The sequence below is a fragment of the Ictidomys tridecemlineatus genome, chromosome 6, assembly GCF_052094955.1.
Source record: "Ictidomys tridecemlineatus isolate mIctTri1 chromosome 6, mIctTri1.hap1, whole genome shotgun sequence".
In the NCBI taxonomy this organism is placed as follows: Eukaryota; Metazoa; Chordata; class Mammalia; order Rodentia; family Sciuridae; genus Ictidomys; species Ictidomys tridecemlineatus.
The window spans coordinates 23,884,395-23,901,561 of record NC_135482.1 but is presented as its reverse complement, the minus strand read 5'-3'; the positions used below and the strand labels follow the sequence as shown (position 1 = coordinate 23,901,561).

The 17,167-nt window shown below is 42.5% G+C and overlaps 1 protein-coding gene across 1 annotated transcript in view; it reads right to left on the bottom strand.

The window, feature by feature from the left end:
• Positions 1 to 11,839: 11,839 nt before the first annotated feature.
• Positions 11,840 to 17,167, bottom strand: part of Ndufa12 (NADH:ubiquinone oxidoreductase subunit A12) — a 58,919-nt gene continuing 53,591 nt past the window's right edge. Inside the window, exon 4 of the mRNA XM_078052990.1 lies at positions 11,840 to 16,478. Within this exon, the coding sequence (XP_077909116.1) occupies positions 16,304 to 16,478 (175 nt within the window). The 3' untranslated portion in view covers positions 11,840 to 16,303. The remainder of the gene's footprint in view (positions 16,479 to 17,167) is intronic.

The following is a 17,167-nucleotide window of genomic DNA, read 5'->3' as shown; positions in this document are numbered from 1 at the left end:
TGGCTATAGTTTAAACATTTAAAGGTAAAAAGACTGTCCAAAATAGTTCAAAGTCTATTACACTTTTGTTTAAACTCTCTGAAATACAGCCTGTAATCATGAGTTTATGAGAGCTACAATGTTTATAAACAATGTTTGTACATGTGTTAGAATGTCCAGTGTGGGAAGTAGAGGTACTCACAGTTTTGGATCAGATTCCCTGGAAGCAAAGCCCAAGTCAGGGACGGGCAGCACATGACCTGTTGGGGGAACTCAGGAGAGAAGGCGAGGGCCGGAGGGGGAGCTCAGAAGGGTGGGGTCTCCAGCTGCATGTGAGCTCCAGCCCAATGCCTCAATCCCACAATCCCATGGGCTGCTCATCTCAGAATTGGTCTCTCCTGTGGGCAAGGCAGCCGGCCTCAATGGAAGGCTCTGGTTACACGTGGGGAGAAGGTGGCTTCTCTTTGACTGAGGGAGGTTCTCTGGAGGAGGAGGCTGTGAGTGTTTAGCAGCCCAAATTCATAGCACCTGAAGGATGGGTGCACCTGCCAAATAAAAGGCCCCTGGGCAGTGCACCAATAGCATCCAGGGCACACAGCACAGGTGTGAAAGGGGCGCACCTGCCTTGTGAACCCCACCGCACTACCTACAGCCTCGCTAGCCTGGTACCTAGGACTTTCACCACAAGTATGGAAGAGGTTTTCACAGACAGTTGCTGGTATTAGCTTTCTCCATTTAAACCTTTTGAAATAAATACTTGCTCTGGCAGAGTCAAATATAAATACAATGGGAATCTTCATGCCCTCCGCCCATGGCTACAGACCAAAACAATTTGAGATATATGAGTTGATGATATAAAGAAAATTAAAGGATTGGAAGAAAAGAAATCAAATCAAAACCTTACCATTCTCAAAGGAGGATGATTTTTAAAGGTGGAAATAAGAAGGAGGGAATCATAACAGAAAGAAATCATCAGGTTTTACTTTATAAAAATATAAAATTTCAGGGCTGGGGTTGTGGCTCAGTGGTAGAGCGCTAGCCTAGCATGTGTGAGGCACCACATACAAATAAATAAAATAAAGGTCCATCAACAACTAAAATATGTGTGTATATATATACATATATATTATATATATAATGTTTAATATAATATATATAATGTATATATAATATATATTGTTGGGGTGCAAGTCAAGATGGTGCCTCGCAGTTTGCCAGGAGGAGTGGTTTGTGAAGCAATGCCAGCGAGCCATTAAGATGATGAGGATTCCTTATTGGCTGACTGCTGTATCTAGATAATGTTAATTGAGTCAAGCTGTGTGTAATCAGTTGGGTATATATACCTCTGCTGTCCCGCAATAAAGCAGCTTCTGCTACCTCGGTTTGAGTTCTCACTCAGTTCCTGCTGAGTTCACTCACAATAAAGTAGTTCCCGCTTCAACCTTCAAGTTGCTTGTCACCTCTCGGTTATTTTGCCCAGCCAGACTGTGGTAATACATATATATATATATATATATATATATATATATATATTTCAAACCATCAGGGAAAAAGAAAAACCACACTGTGTAGATAAAATTAAAAGGTAAAGAATAACTAGGGAAGAATATTTCTTCAAATGTAAAAACAAGAATTCCTGGGTTGGGAATGTAGCTCAATGATAGTGCATGAAGCCCTGAGCATGATCCCCAGGACTGTAAAAAACAAATACATTAAAATTAGAATCATAGTAATAATAATATACAAAATTCCTTAACAAATCAAGGCTGCTAGATTGGTTAGGGCAGCATTTTCTCAGTATCCTCCTGGCCTAATTCTGGAGTAAAATGTGTACCCAGTAAAGGACACATAACATGTCTAGTCCTGTTAACATTTTCTGTCACCTTGGATAAGCTGCTTCATAGCTCTATGCTTCAGTTTCTTTATCTTCATATCTCATTACTTCAGTAATGGTAACAACCTCGATTTTGTTACCATAATTAGGGCTACAAGAGTCAGGTGTCCTATTAGGAATTAATGATCTATACATGTAAAAAGAGAAAATGAAGATTTAGAATGAGAAAAGTGAGCTACAGTTGGGGACAGAGCAGAAGTAAGAGGGAGGAATCAGCCGAGGTGTCAGGACATCGGGGCAGGACATCAAGCTTGGTTCTGGCCTGCTCTGGCACGAGGCCACTCTGGCATAGCTAAGGCTCTAACTTAGGTCAAGGAGTGACCAGGGACCCTCAACACTCATGGAGACTTCTGCCTTAGCTACTATAATGGAGACAACATGTGTTTCTTCCTCTTCAAAGGCTCTTTGTAGTTAGGAGAGGATCTATACAAAACTCTAGCCTGTGAATGTGAATGGAAGTGATACATGTCGTTTCTGCACTGGTAAATATCATGGTCCTTCCTTTCCAACCATTGGAAATTAGATATGGTTCCTCAGCCTGGCCCAAGCAAATGACCACAGGCTCTAGGACAGAGCTACTAGATAGAAAGGGCTTGGAGCAGAGCCACCCGCCAACCTGGACCACTCACATTGCACAGTTCAGGAGGAAGCCGGTTTCATTCTCCCTTAAAGGGCCAAATGACTAGTCTCATTAGAAGAATTTAGTCTGGCCTCATACGGCAGTATTGATCTAAACCCACTTATAAAAGGTGTTCAGATCTTTTCCCAGAGATACATCCAAGCATCTCAGAATAGTTACCCTTCCAATAAACAGTGGGAGACAGCACACTCACGTGAAAGGCTACTCATAGAAAGTAAAAGTTGCTGCCAAAGGAGCTTCCCCACCCCCTTTGGCCTGCGTCAGATGTTGTCAAACTCTATCTGAAAAGGACAAATAATAGAGACTATTTGGCTATCTGGGCAACTCAATCTCTGTTAAAACTATTCAACTCTTCCACTTTGTAGCACAAAATCTACCATAAGTACTCAAATGAGTGGGAGGGGCTACATTCCAATAAGTCAATATTTACACAAACAAGATCAAGGCTATGTTGGGCCTGCAGACCATAGTTTGTTGACTTCTGGCTCACAAGGATCCCTGGAATTCCCACTGGTAGAGAATCAATTTTTTTGTGTGTGTGGTCTACACTTGGCAGAATCTTCCTAAAATAAAAAATAAAAACAGGTAGTAAACCAGATGGTAAAAGTTTGCATTTGGGGATTCTAATGACAGCCTTATGTTGTACCTGAATTTATTGAGAAATTCACATTACAATAAGTTGACATTCCAGACCAAGGGCTAAGACTCAACTTTTATGAAAATATGAGCATCAGGGGCTGGGGCTGGGGCTGGGGCTCAGAGGTAGAGCGCTTGCCTAGCACATGCGAGGCAGTGGGTTCGATCCTCAGCACCACATAAAAAATAAATTAAAAAATAAAGGTCTTGTGTCCAACTACAACTAAGAAATATTTTAAAAAATAAAATTAGGGGCATCATATTTAATCAATTATTAACTCTTCAACTCTCCAATTGAATTCTTTCTAAAATAGATGAATATCAATTTAACAGGACATTGCAAACACACCAATTTTTAAAAAGTTTATTTCTAGAGAAAGTCAGGGTTTATTGATCAGTTATCATGTCCAGACCCCTAACTGGGTGCTTTAGATACATCATCACAAAAATTTCTAAGATGCCCTACAGAGGGGAGACTGAAGCTTAGGCTCTTTGTCTAAGATTACCAACCAACAGAAAAGCAGCAGAGTGAGAAGAGCCAAATGTCAAAGCCTCTAGTTCTACACTGCAGTGTCCTGGACAGGAGAAGGAAGGGCTGGGCAGAAGGTTGATGGGAAACCAGAGGCCCTTTGAGTTCTGGATCTTAGGGATAGGTTTCCACGGTCAACAGCATCCAGAGGAATGCCCGCGGTGTAGCTAAGTGGTAGAGCATGTGCTCAGCATGTGCAGGGTCCTGGGTTTAATCCCCAGAACAAGCCCTTCCCCAAGTCATCCAGAAGCCACTGTGTGGTGTTAATGGATCACACTATAACTGACTGGTGAGCTTTCCATGTGTGAACTGTGAGTAGCTTACAAAGAATAGACTTAAAATTAGATTTTTGAGCACTTACCTGTGTTTCAGGCAGCGTTCTAAATACCTTCCATGTATTTTGTCATGTAATCTTCACAACAGCCCTTTGAGTAAGTGCTATTATTATCATCTCCATTTTATAATTAGGAAACTGAAACACAGAGAGATTAAGTAACTTTTCCAAGATCAAACCAGAAATGAAAGAGCTAGGATTAATCCTATCATGCTCAAAGTCCACCTCTTCACTTCCTAGGCCATACTGCTACCTGAAACAGCAAACAGTAAAATTCCCCACTGCTGTAATTATTCATATCACTGTTCCTGCTCATTTCTTTAGACAACTTCCCACAATTTGCAATGATGCAAATTTTGTTTTCTTTTTTGTCTTTTTCACTAAATAAAAAGCACCATGAGGTGGGAACCTTGACTATTTTACCAGCCAATGTCTAGTTCCTAGTATAGTGATTTCTGTGCAGCAGGAAGTGGTTCTCATCCTATTAAAAGTCAAAAGAAGCAAATAAACAGGTTGGGAACCCTTGTGCATAGTTGATGGGAATGTTAAACGGTAGAGCTGCTATGGAAAACAGTTTGGGGGCTCCTCAAAAAGTTAAACACAGAATTACCGCATACCCAGCAATTCCACTGCTAGGTATATAGCTATATATTCCCAAAATTGAAAACAGGGACACAAACAAATACTGTGCACCAATATGTATAGCAGCATTATTTACAATAGCCTCTAGTTCTATACTGCAGTGTCCTAGACAGGAGAAGGGAGGACTGAAGAAGTGGCCATCAACAGATGAGTAGACAAAAAATGTAGTAAATCCATCAGATGAAATATTAGTCTACCTTAAATTGGAAGGAAATTCTGATACATGCTACAACATGAACAAACCTCAAAAACATTATGCTAAGTGAAATAAAACAAAGGGAAAATATTATGATTTTCTTATTTATACCTAGAATAAATAAATTCTAGAGCTTTAAGCATTTTCCCCTTTTTCCACAGTATTGGGGATTAAACCCAGAACCTCATGTATGCTAAGCAAATGCTCCACCATTAAGGTACATCCCCAGCCCTTAGAATCAGAAAACCATAGAGATAGATAAAAGAATAGAGGTTACCAGGGTTGACCCAGGAGAGGAGGCCCTGAGATAGCAAGAGGGAGGTGGATAAGAAAGCTCAGAGGGCACAAAAGATGAGATCTGGATTTTTTCCAAAATTTACTGTCAGATCAGATTGAGCCATCTCACCAACACGCAGCAGTGAGCGCGCAGAGTAGATTCTCAAACCTACCCTTACAACAGGCCTGGAGTCATTGTTACACAGTGCCAAGCAAACGTCCCTCTGACCTCTATGTCTCATAAACGCACATGGGGTGTAATGACAAGAGGAACAACATTGGGACTTTGGGGCTGGTCTTGGAGATGAATCCTGTCTCCTTTACTCACAGGCTTAGAAATTCCTTGACTTCCCTGAGTTAGTTAACTCTCATCTACAAAATGAACCAGTATCAATTTATTAAGGTAACACCCTATACCTTGGTAATATCTATTCAGTAAATGAGTTTTACAGATTGAATGTCTGTGTGCGCCACCCTCAAAGTCATGTTGAAATCCTAAGCCCCAGCGTAGTGGTTTTTGGAGGTAGAGATCTCATAAATGGAATTATTGTCCTTATGAGAAGAGGCCATAGAACTAGCTGGCTCACTTTCTGGAGGATGTGAAGAGTCAGCAGTCAGTCTGCAACCTGGAAGCAGGTCCTCACCAGGTCCTGACCATGTTGGCGCCTAATCTCAATCTTGCAGCTTCCACCTTTGAGAAATCAATGTCTGCTGTTTATTAGCTGCCCAGTTTATGATGCTCAGTTATAACATCCCAGAATGATTACAACTGTGGGGAATGCTGAATACCAGGCTGGTATGTTGTTGCACGTTCTGCACGTTCCATTTCTTCCTCCTAACCACACAATTCCAGTCCTGTGCTCTGCCTGTCCTCAAGTAAGCAGAAATTGCTCATTCATTCATTCATTCTGCTCCCTGAATTTGAGACCCAAAAGTCAGTACCTTTTTCTTCTGAGCCAGTGCTGTAAGGAGATATATCTTTGTTATACTACTATTCCTCCTCTGATATTTGCTAGGGACTTGGCATAGACCATGTTTATTTCACCGACAGGAAGGCTGGAACACAATGCAGAATCAACGATTTTTCCAGAAATATTCAAGAGAAATCTCTAATTTTCTTCCTTCCCCATGGTCCGGTCCACCGTTTTGACTGCTTCCTTGGAAACTGGATGAGGTAATGCAGCTAGCAATCAGGGGCCATTTGAGGTCCACAGGAACTGATTAGTAGGGCTGGCTGGGGGTTGATTCGCAGTCGTCATATCTTCTGAAATGCTCTCAAAGTGACTCTCCCGAATGATGAAAATTTCAGTTTAAGAGTCATTTCATTCTCAAACAATTGCTAAGTACCAAGTGTCCCCAGCCTGTGGCTCTGGATAAGGAGTGTGTGATGTGCTCCCTCTGATTTATGTCTGTCCCTTTGAGAAAATGCTCCTTGCTAAGTGATGTTAACCTTTTGTATCATCCTCTATTTTTAGCCCCTAAGTCAGTGATGAATCAGGTTATAATCTGACAAATGCTCAAAGACATATTATAGTGAAATTAAATTATGGCTCCTTAGACATCACAACATTTTAAAAGAACAGCTAGAATGTATTAACCCTGCCTAGTTTCAACCCTTTCCCATTGTAACATGGGTTTTTAAAATAATGGACTCATATCACAAAATTGAATAAGATTCTAAGATTAACTAAGTTTCTTCCCATTTTAATCAAGTCCCTGGCAGCTCTTTCCAAAAACAAGAGCTAGAAATGATTTCTCTTGAATATTATCATTATGCCAGGAGCCAGACACTGCTGGTTTAGAAACAACAGTCTCCTTACAGGCATTTGAGTACCTAGAACATGACAGGCTCTCCTTGGGCCCTGGGGAGCCAGTGAAGAGCAAAGGCGAGATGTAATTCTGACCCTTGTGGAGCCAGCTGGGCGAGGTGATAGCTGTTAACCAAAAAAATAAATGAATGGCTAGGTCAAGTGTTGAAACTATGCTGTTGGGTTTCTGTTCCTGTCTCCCTTTCCACCCGTCCCTTAGCTCTGGTGTTCTCTCTCGTTTCCTTTTCCAGCAAGTTCTCTCCATGTGACTAGGATGCCTGCTTTCAGCTCCTGACTACTGTTTCTCTAATGAATGATAGTTCCAGAGGAATATTTGTCCTGAGAGGTCCAAGAAAGTTCCAGGGAGGATGCAGACCAGCCTGGTTCAGGTCACATGGCTCTTCTGGGGCTCAACTTGGATATCTAGGGCAGAAATCTTCTGATCAGCTGGCCCAGGTCACACGTGCACTTTTAAGGTAGGGAGAGGGAGGAGGCAGAGTTAGTGTCCCTGGCACCATTGGTTAAACAGGGTTCCTGGGGTACAGGAAAGGGTGATTTCTCAAATGAAAGCATGGCAGGGCAACGAGTGTTTGTCCAAAAAAGTGTCAGAGAATTCATGTTAAATGAGGAGTCAAGTAAAAGTATCGTAAGTTATGTTTTTTTCTGTGTCCTTCCTGTTCCTCCAAGTGCCAGGGGTTGAGACTTACAGCGTGGTAGAAAGAGACAGATCTTGAACACCAGAGAGACAGAGGCTCAAGCTGCCCACACAGGAAGCTTTCTCCATCACTCCTCTCCTCCCTCACTATTCTTATCTGCATGGCCCTGGGCAAGTCATGTAGCCCTCTCTAAAACAGCTTCCTCACTGATGGTGTGGGATAATAATTCCACCCTTGTTCAACTGTTGGTGGATCAAACTATATAATGTAAACGAAGAAATACAGAGAGAGGAGTCTTGGAGGTACCTGATGGACGGTGGAAGAAACAAGTTGTATAACAAACATTGTTAACAGGCTCCTAACTTGTGCGTAGGGAGGGGTGAGGGGTGTTTGGAGACAAGAGGAAGAAACTGAAGTGGGCATCCCCTTTCTCCACAGAAAAGCCCGCTTCACCATGGCTGATTTTAGGACTGTCAGCAAAGAGTCTCTGCAAAAGAGTCCAATGTAGATAAACTTCCTATTTTCATGTCGCCCTGTTTATTTGGCCACTGGCCGAGAAGATACCAGCACTCCAGGTGCTGGACACCCCCTTCAAGTTTTTCACAAACGTGTCCAGTATATTACTTTGTAGAAATGTGCAAACAGGGCCTCTGGCCTTGAGCTGGGCTTCACAGAGATGTCTACATTTTTAAGATAAGTTACAATTGGGCTCCATGGTAACAGCTGGCAGGGGGAGGAAAGAAAGGGGAGAAGAAACTCTCCCCTTCTCAGGTGTTGTCCTTGAAGAGTTAACTTGCCCAGAACAGTGAAAGAAAAAGCTGCTTTTATGTAAACTTTTACAGATTGTGAACTTCTGAGCCCCTCCCTTACATGCTGGGTATAAAACTCTGAAACTACCTGAACTTGGGGTTCAGGGGATTAATTGATTACAGAAAAAGCTGTGCCCTCTGAACCTGGCTTGCAGCCAAATAAAACTGTTTCCTGTTATCTTCAGTGCCTTGCCTTGTTTGTCCCTACAACGAAACAGCTATACATAAATAAATAAGCAAAAATAAGTGCTCTGATAGAAATAAACAAGGTGACAAAATACAGAATAATAAATGTGGAGGCCTCCTTTAGATAGGCTAGATCAGGAAGGCCTCCCTTGGAGGGAGTAAACTGAGGCCTAAAGGATGAGGACCAGATTGCTGTGCAAAGAGTATGGGGAGAGGAAAAGGCAAGTGCAAAGGCCCTGAGACAGGAAGAGAATGGTTGTGTTCAAAGAACAGAAGGAAAGCGTGTGGTTAGAAAGGTGAGATTGAAGAGGTAGGAATCAGATCATAGGAAACCCTCCAAGACAAAGGAAGTTTGGGTCTCACACTGAATGACATATCTGGTTAAAGCTCTAATAAGATAATTAAAGCTGTTGGGCGGAGAGTAGATTAGATAAGAGTGTGTGGGGGGAGACCATTGGAATTGTCCAGGTAATAGACAATCGGGGTCCAACCTCAGGTGGGGGCAGTGGAGATGGGGAGGAGTAGATGGTTTGAAGATCTGGTTGTAGGATACAGGTGGGTTTTTATGTGAGGGGGAAAGGAAGGGTGGAATTACAGGTGAATCTTGATTCTGGGGTGAAAATGGGCTCATTTACTGAGGTAACAGTCCCTGAGAAGAAGCAAATTTCAGAAACTGAGTCCAAGGTTCCTACAGGGACTCGGGTAGAGTAGCAGTGAGGTGGGCAAGTTGGGTCCCAAGGAAGAGGCCAGAGCTGGAGTACAAACTTGCAGCCAGGCACTGGATCTGAGGAGCAGAATGAGAGGGGGCAGTTTCCAGTGTGAGGCTGTCCTGCATGAGCCTTGAGACGCATAGAAAAAGTCAGCAACAGAAGAGAAGCCATGAATTGGGAAGGAAACAAGGACAGTTGGAGTGATAGAGATCAAGAGAGGGCAATGTTTCAGAAGGAGGAAGCAGTGGACTCTGATGAAAGCAGATGAGAGATTAGCAAAATGAGGACTCGGGATGACCTTCGAATTTAGGAGGGAGAAATCCACCCTCCCCAGGGGTGCTCTCTGGTCTTTTCAAGACAAATCTGGCCGTGTTACTCCCTGGATTGAGGAACTCAGGGGCTGTCACCCTCTCCCCAGCAGGGCATCTTGATCTGCTTCTTTAGCAGACAACCTGGCTCCCTCTGCGCTCATCCTGCAGCCTCTCATGTAAGCAGTGACCAGGTTCCTCCTGCCTCCCCCGCTCCAGGACTGCACACCCGGTGTCTTAGACATGCTCTGCCTTTCTCCTACCCTGATCCATCTGAGCTGTCATTCCATACCCGAAAGCTTCCCTGGTTCTACCTCCAGACAGTGCTGTTGGTACCATTCTCTAGGATGTTGTTTTTTTTTTTTTTTTTGGATGGTGAGGATTGAATCCAGGAGTGTTTCCCCACTGAGTTATATCCACAGCCCTTCTTATTTTTTTTTGAAAAGGAGTCTCTCTAAGTTGCTGACGCTGACCTCCAACTTACAACCCTCCTGCCTTCCAAGTAGCTGGTATCAGAGGCCTACGCCACTGTGCCTGGCTCTCAGGATTGTGTAGACCTTCTCCTTGATCACAGTACAGTGCTTCTCAGGTTGTGTTCTCATTGTTCTCACACTTGTCTCACCCAGAAGACTCCAAGCCTGTGAGCCGGAGTCAAGTTCATCTTTAGTGCCCAGTGTAGTACCTAATTCATAGTAGATGCTGAATAGGTGTTTGTTGAATAAGGTCCCTAAAGACTGTTTTTTCCAACAGAAGTTCTAACTATTTGCTATAGTTTGGATCTTGAACATCCCCCAAAGGTCACTGTTGTAAAGGCGTGGTCCCAGGGGGCACTGTTGGGAGGTGGTGGAACTTAGAGGGATGGGACCTCATGGGAGGTCTTTAGGTCACTGGAGCATTCTCCCAAAGATAACTATAAGTAGGAAATTGGCCCCTTCCTCTTGCTCTTTTTTGCTTCCTGGCCCTAAAGTGAGCAGTTTTGCTTCACCACATACTCCCACCATGATGTGCTGCCTCTCTATAAGCCAAAGAGCAATGCTTTTACCCAATCATGAATTGGAGCCACCAAAACTATGAGCCAAAAAAGCTTTTCTTTCTATATGTTGATTATCTCAGGTATTTTGTTATAGTAATGAAAAGCTAACATACTATTCTTAAAGAAAAAGCAAAGTTGAAATCTATCTTTTGAATTAGAATTAAACACAAGTTTCCATCACAAATCACCTCCAAGGGTCTAATATTTTAATACCCTCTGTTATGAGTCTAACTATGCCCTGCCCTAATGTTAAGTCCTAACTCCCAGTACCTCAGAATGGTACCTTATTTGGAAATAGATTCTTGACAGAGGACATCAAGTTAAAATGAGGTCAGTAGGCTAAGCAGAGGGAAGAGAGGTAAAGACACAGGGAGAACACTGTGCGAAGATGGAGGAGCAGAGTGGTGCATCTACCTGTGAGCCACTGAGTGGCCTGAGGCTACCCGAAGCTGGAGAGAGGCGCAGAGTGGCTCCTTCCCTAGCAGCCGCAGAGGGAATATGGCCCGCCAACATCTTGATTTGGGCCTTCAGAAAGAAAACAAGAAATTTCTGTTGTTTTAGGCCATTTTATTTGTGCCAGACTTAGAAAGCTAATAAACCCTCCCAACCGGAAGAAGATAAAATATATTTTCTTTGATTTTTCCTTTTGTCACTCTAAAATTTTTACTCAGTTTTTTCTACATGGAAGAATAAAAAAGTCTAGGAAACCCCAGATATCTCTGTATGCAGTTTAGCCTAACATGGAATTAAGAAGAATCCCCAAAGATCTACTTTAATCAGCTTTAATCTGCATTTTATATTTATAGTGATATTAAATTAGCCAAATGCACTTTATAATAGTAATGCACCTAAAGGGTGGGGATTGGATTATATTGAATGCTCTATTTTTATTTAATAAAAGAATGTTATACATTTTCTTCTGCACATTTTATAACCCTGAGGAGACTCATTATAAAATAATGGCCTGTTAATTTAAAAGTTCTTGATGAATACTGTAGTGTTCTGGACTGAAATCAGTGGGATGGGGAGTGGCCATGGTGAAAATTTCCAAAATCTACAAGGGGTGTGTGTGTGTGTGTGTGTGTGTGTGTGTGTGTGTGTGTATACTAATTATCCTTGGCTGATTTTGATAGGATGACAGAATAAAAAAAAAATATGCTGACACTTTTGGAGGCATTAATTAGTCTAACCAGGAGAACAAAAGCCACTTTAAGTGTTTACTTTTATTTTTTAATTTACTTTTAGAGAGAATTTTTTAATATTTATTTTTCGGTGGACACAACATCTTTATTTTATGTGGTGCTGAGGATCGAACCCAGCGCCCCGCACATGCCAGGCAAGCTCATTACCGCTTGAGCCACCTCCCCAGCCCAAGTGTTTACTTTTATTTTTAACTGATATATAAAAATCGAACATATTTATGGGGTACTATGTTTTCATACATGTGTACAGTGTGTAATGTTCAGATCAGGGTAAACAAAATTCTAAGCATTTAAACAGAGAGAATTTAATTCAGGGAATTGGTTGCACATAATGAAAGATCTAAGTACCCACAGCAGCAACGAGGCCAACCTGAAATTAACAGCCGAAGGTGCCACTGCTGCCTTCAGGCTACAGCAGGGGTTCTCACAGGGTATTCTTGGCAGTTTGGGTGGGATAATTCTTTGCTGCAGAGGATTGTCCTTTGTATCATAGCATATAATTTAGGCTTGGTCCCTGGCCTTTGCCTACTAGACGCCAACATCATCCTCCTGCTCCGTTTTTTTTTTTAACTCTTTTTTTTCAGTTGTAAATGGACACAATATCTTTATTTTGTTTATTTATTTTTATGTGGTGCTGAGGATCAAACCCAGAGCCTCACACCTGCGTGGCAAGCACTCCACCCTGAGCCACAACCTCAGCCCCCTCCTGCTTCAGTTTTAACAACCAAAATTGTCTGAAAACTTTGCCAAATGCTCCTTGAGTGTGTGAGGGTAGAAAGACATTTCCCTCTGTTGTGAGCAAGCTATGACATTAACTTAGACCCACACATTTATCTTTCCACAAGCTACACCACCATCAGTAGTTGCAATTCACCAAATGCATGTGGGCCACTCGATTCTAGAAGCCAGGTATTCATCGATTCTTTTATTACATTCCAATCTTAATTTTTTATATCTATAATAATACTCAAGTCACACATCATACTTCACACTATGATATATACTGGTCACAGAAAGACTAAGAAAGAGTTAAGGTGGCCACAGGGTTATAGGATGTGTGCCAAGACCACAGACGGAGAGCAGATGTGAATGGAAAGAGCCAAAGAGCCGCTATGGATAGTCAGGTAAGAATTGCAATGAACAAGTTCCACAGAGTTGTCAAGACCGAGGGTCCAGACAGACAGAAGTTTTAGGTGTCAGCTGGAAGTGTCATCTTGGGGTGAGCCATGTGATGTTGTCACGGGCAGGAAAGCCACACTGTGCTGAAGCCAAGAGCTATAGAATTAGAAGTTTGTTGCTGATTTTCCTGGGCAAGGCTTGTGCAAGTGACCAGGTGATGGGGTCAGGGTGCTACTGTGTCTAGTCTTGTGGGGGCTTCTCCTTTTATGAGTCTTAGATGAGGGGTTGTAGCTGGAGAGGTTGATAAGCTCCTGTGTCTGGTGTTTCTGATATGATTTGGGATGTCCACATATCCAGGTACTCCTGATTTAGTTTGATAAATTGACACAAAAAAGTTATTTATAGACCTGTGCCTATGGTTGTGCTGGGAAGATGGTGGTTGTTTACTCGTAGAAGCAAGGTGTAGTCATTCCACCTTCACACTGTACACAAAAAGCAGTAGCTTACAGCCAACCACTGCTTTACAAAGTGGAGGAACTCCAGGTGAGGCATAGTCTAAAAACTACTATTCTATGCATCATGGAGTAACTCAGAGGAGAGTACAGCCTGCTATCCACACCCCTTGCTGCAAGGACAAAGGAGGAAGTAGTGGTTATTGGAACCCAGGACCAGAATCACCCAAGCAAGAAAGCTGGAACCATAAGCACAGAGGTCTGTCCACGAGAGCTAGCCACGGAGAAGAGGCCTGAGGCAGAGAGGCTTCTCTCTTGTCCCCACATTCTTAGGCAGGTGGGCACTGGCTTCCTGCAAAACAGAACAGAGTGAAGGCAAAGAGAGGAGAATGGTCCTGAAAATACAGGCTTGGGAACAGTACAGGGATTTCCTTAACACTTGGTTTCTGAATTTGGACAAAAATTTAAATCTGACGTCCAACTAGTGCTCATTTGAGATGACAGATTGCCAGATGAATACTACTTCCTTGAGAGCCAGACTCTCAAGCCACACATGCTTAGCCTTTAAAACCCAACCAAGGTCCTGGGAAGGCCCTAGCAATGTTTTCAACCCAACCTCAGGTCCTAGTAAAATTTGCACCATACATCCCCGCACTTCAGGTAGCATCAGAGTAGCCCAGGCTAGCTTCATTTTGGAGAGCAGACTGCAGGAGATTGCACTGGGTGTCAACACCATCCTGGGACCTGGGCAACAGGATCCTGCCCTGTTCCCACACTTACACAGGCTGCACCCTGGCTTTCCTCCTGCTAAACCCTTCCATTCAGGATGAGAAGTTCACAGGGGGGCATGTGCCCACCCAGAATGTACACTCCCTACTCCCAGTTCTTACCCATACTTTGAGCACCTAGGATCTCAGAATTCCCTGCTCATATGACCCTAAGCCTGCTTCTTGGATTTCCATGGATCCCTCCCCTAAGTTGTCTTCTAAGAGTAGACCATGCTATAGGGGTGACCGCCCCCAGATCCAAATGTGGCCAGAGCGTGGCTGATTGCTGAATGTTGTGCATGACTAAGGGTATCCAAATCCATGCATTGAGAGGTCCCCTTGGTATGGAATAGAGCTGAGGGTAGAAAGAGAAGAAGGGTCATGATCAAGCAAAAAGCAAAAACAAAAACAAATAAACTACATAAATTATTCTGACATTGAGAAGCAAATCTAAGGCAAAGAAAAAAAAAAGATTTGCTTTTTTTCCAAATTATATCCAAAGCAGTAATTCATTAAGAGGAAGACAAGATTCTCCAATCGAAGTAAAGAATGGGCTTTCATATTGTTTGGAAGTGTATTTCTTCTTCATCTTATTGAAATACTGACATCATAATCAATCAGAACAATGAGGTTACCAGTTATAAACTGAAGGTCATGAATTCAAAGAGTATTTAAGATTAGTAGCAGGGATATAGGTAGGGATATAGCTCAGTGGTAGAGTGCTTACTGGAAGTTCCATGCCCAGCATTCAAAAAAAAAAAAGAGAAAAGAAAGAAAAGGGCTGGGATTGTAGCTCAGAGGCAGAACACTTGCCTAGCACATGTGGGGCCCTGGGTTCAATCCTCAGCACCACATAAAAATAAATGAATAAAACAAAGGTATTGTGTCCATCTATAACTAAAAAATATTTTAAAAAAGAAAGAAAGAAAAGATTAGTCCCTGTGTATGTGTGTGTGGGGGGGGGTACTTGAGATGCACATGAAATCTTATAGCTTATATGTGAAAGAAACTTGATGTAAAGTTTCCTAAATTTGACAACAATTTTAAAAATTTACATGATTTGATAGCCAGGCATGAGGCTAAAAAACCTTTTCTAATTTATCAATTAAAAAATATTCACCCATGCTACAGAAAGACTGGATTATCTTTCTCTAGACAACGTTACAAAATGGTCTCATATGAAGACATGTGAAGAGGTATGCGGCTGCGAAGCAGAGAGAAGTATTAGAAATGTGTCAAGTGATCAAATGATTAAGATACCGTTTTTCTGGATTTGTGTAGTATTTGTCAGCTTCTTAAATTTTATAATTTGCTCTAATTTATTTTTTCATTGAAGTGTGAACATTCAGTTTCACACTCAATTCTACATTCATCATTTTGTGTTCTGTCCTACAGAAGAAGCCCACTTCCCCAATCCATGCTTCAGTTTCCACAGGACCTGGACCTTTCCCGGCGTCGTCCTTTATTACGTGAGTTGTTGGGGTGTGGAAAAGTGAAGTAAGAGGTGTTCAGGGGCTATATCTGGGGAAATTTATAGAAAATTATCTGAAAGGGCAGCTCGTCCTGACCCCCGTGATGTCAAGATGGATCGTTTCAAGGTAAACAAGTCAGCAACTGGCACTTCCTGAAAGCTATTTTCAGATGGCTGAATTACATCCTCATTTCTCCCTGTTTTTGTTCGGTAGTCATGGTGGCAGCTGATAACAAGGGAGATAACTGGGCCAGGGCAGATGACTGTTTAGCTGTGACTCCTCAGCCTCCCACACCAAAGACAGCAAAGAAAGACAGTGGTTTAAAAAAAAAAAATTACACACACACACAAACCCAGCAGCCCCCCAGAACATGCCATCAATCCCAACAAAGAGCTGGTATCTGTTTGGGGGCCCCAAGGACGGATCCTTGCAGCAGGGATGCAGGTCTAAGGGCACACAGGAGCCACAGCAGATTGGTTACACTTGTGCAACTGCAGGCCGCAGAGCCGTGGCTGCTCTTATGGAGCAAAGCACAGGGATTTGTTCCTAGGATGGAATTTATTATTTCTTTTGGAACGAAGATATTTTGCCCTGAAGCGCATTAGGTTTCTGAGTGCTCACATTTCTTCAAAAATAGTTATTAAGATTCACGGATTTAATTTCTGCCTAAGTTGCTATGGTTCAGGGACTTGGAAAAGATAGGCGACCGGGGGCGATGCTGCCTGTCCGTCTCCCAACAAAGCTTCTTTGCTTCCCGGAAGACTTGATGGTTTAAGTGGGTTGAACACAGGCTTTCATCCCTTCTCTCTCCTGGAATCTCAACAGCATGACTGAAAAAGAATAAAACAGGTATAAGAAGGGAATAAATCCTTATGGACAGAGAGAGAGAGAGAGAGAGAGGGAGAGAGAGAGAGACACCTGACTGGAGATTTAACAGCATTCTGGAAGCTGTAAAGAAATAGGATTTAGCAGGGCAGAGGAAGTGGGATGGGAAATACCTTGCCTCTTTCACTGTCAGGGAAGAACAGAAAGGCTTTTGCAAAATAATATTGAATTTATATATATATTTGAATTTATGTGTGTGTATGTGTGTGTGTTCTGTACCCAGGAATGTTTTACCACTGAACTACATCCACAGCCCTTTTCTATTTTTATTTTTGAGCAAGGTCCTGCTAAATTGCCCAGACTGCTTTTGAACCAGTGATTCTCATGCCTCAGGCTCCTGAGTTGCTGGGATTACAAACATGCACCCCCTTACCCAATTTGAATTTATACATTATGGGATTATTTTCTTTTGTAATATGGATCACTTAAGGTTATAAAATTAAAAGTTTTTACTTTCTAAATAGGGGCAGTTAATCAGGAGTGGGTTGATTGTTATGCTAGACCTGCTTGCCATCTAAGCCAAGAATTTCTATTTCTGGAAAGACAGAGCCAGAAAAGTCCGACACAGGGAGACTTGGGAGGGATGTCACACTCAAACAGAGGCTGGGTAGAGTCAGCTCTAACTGAAATGCAC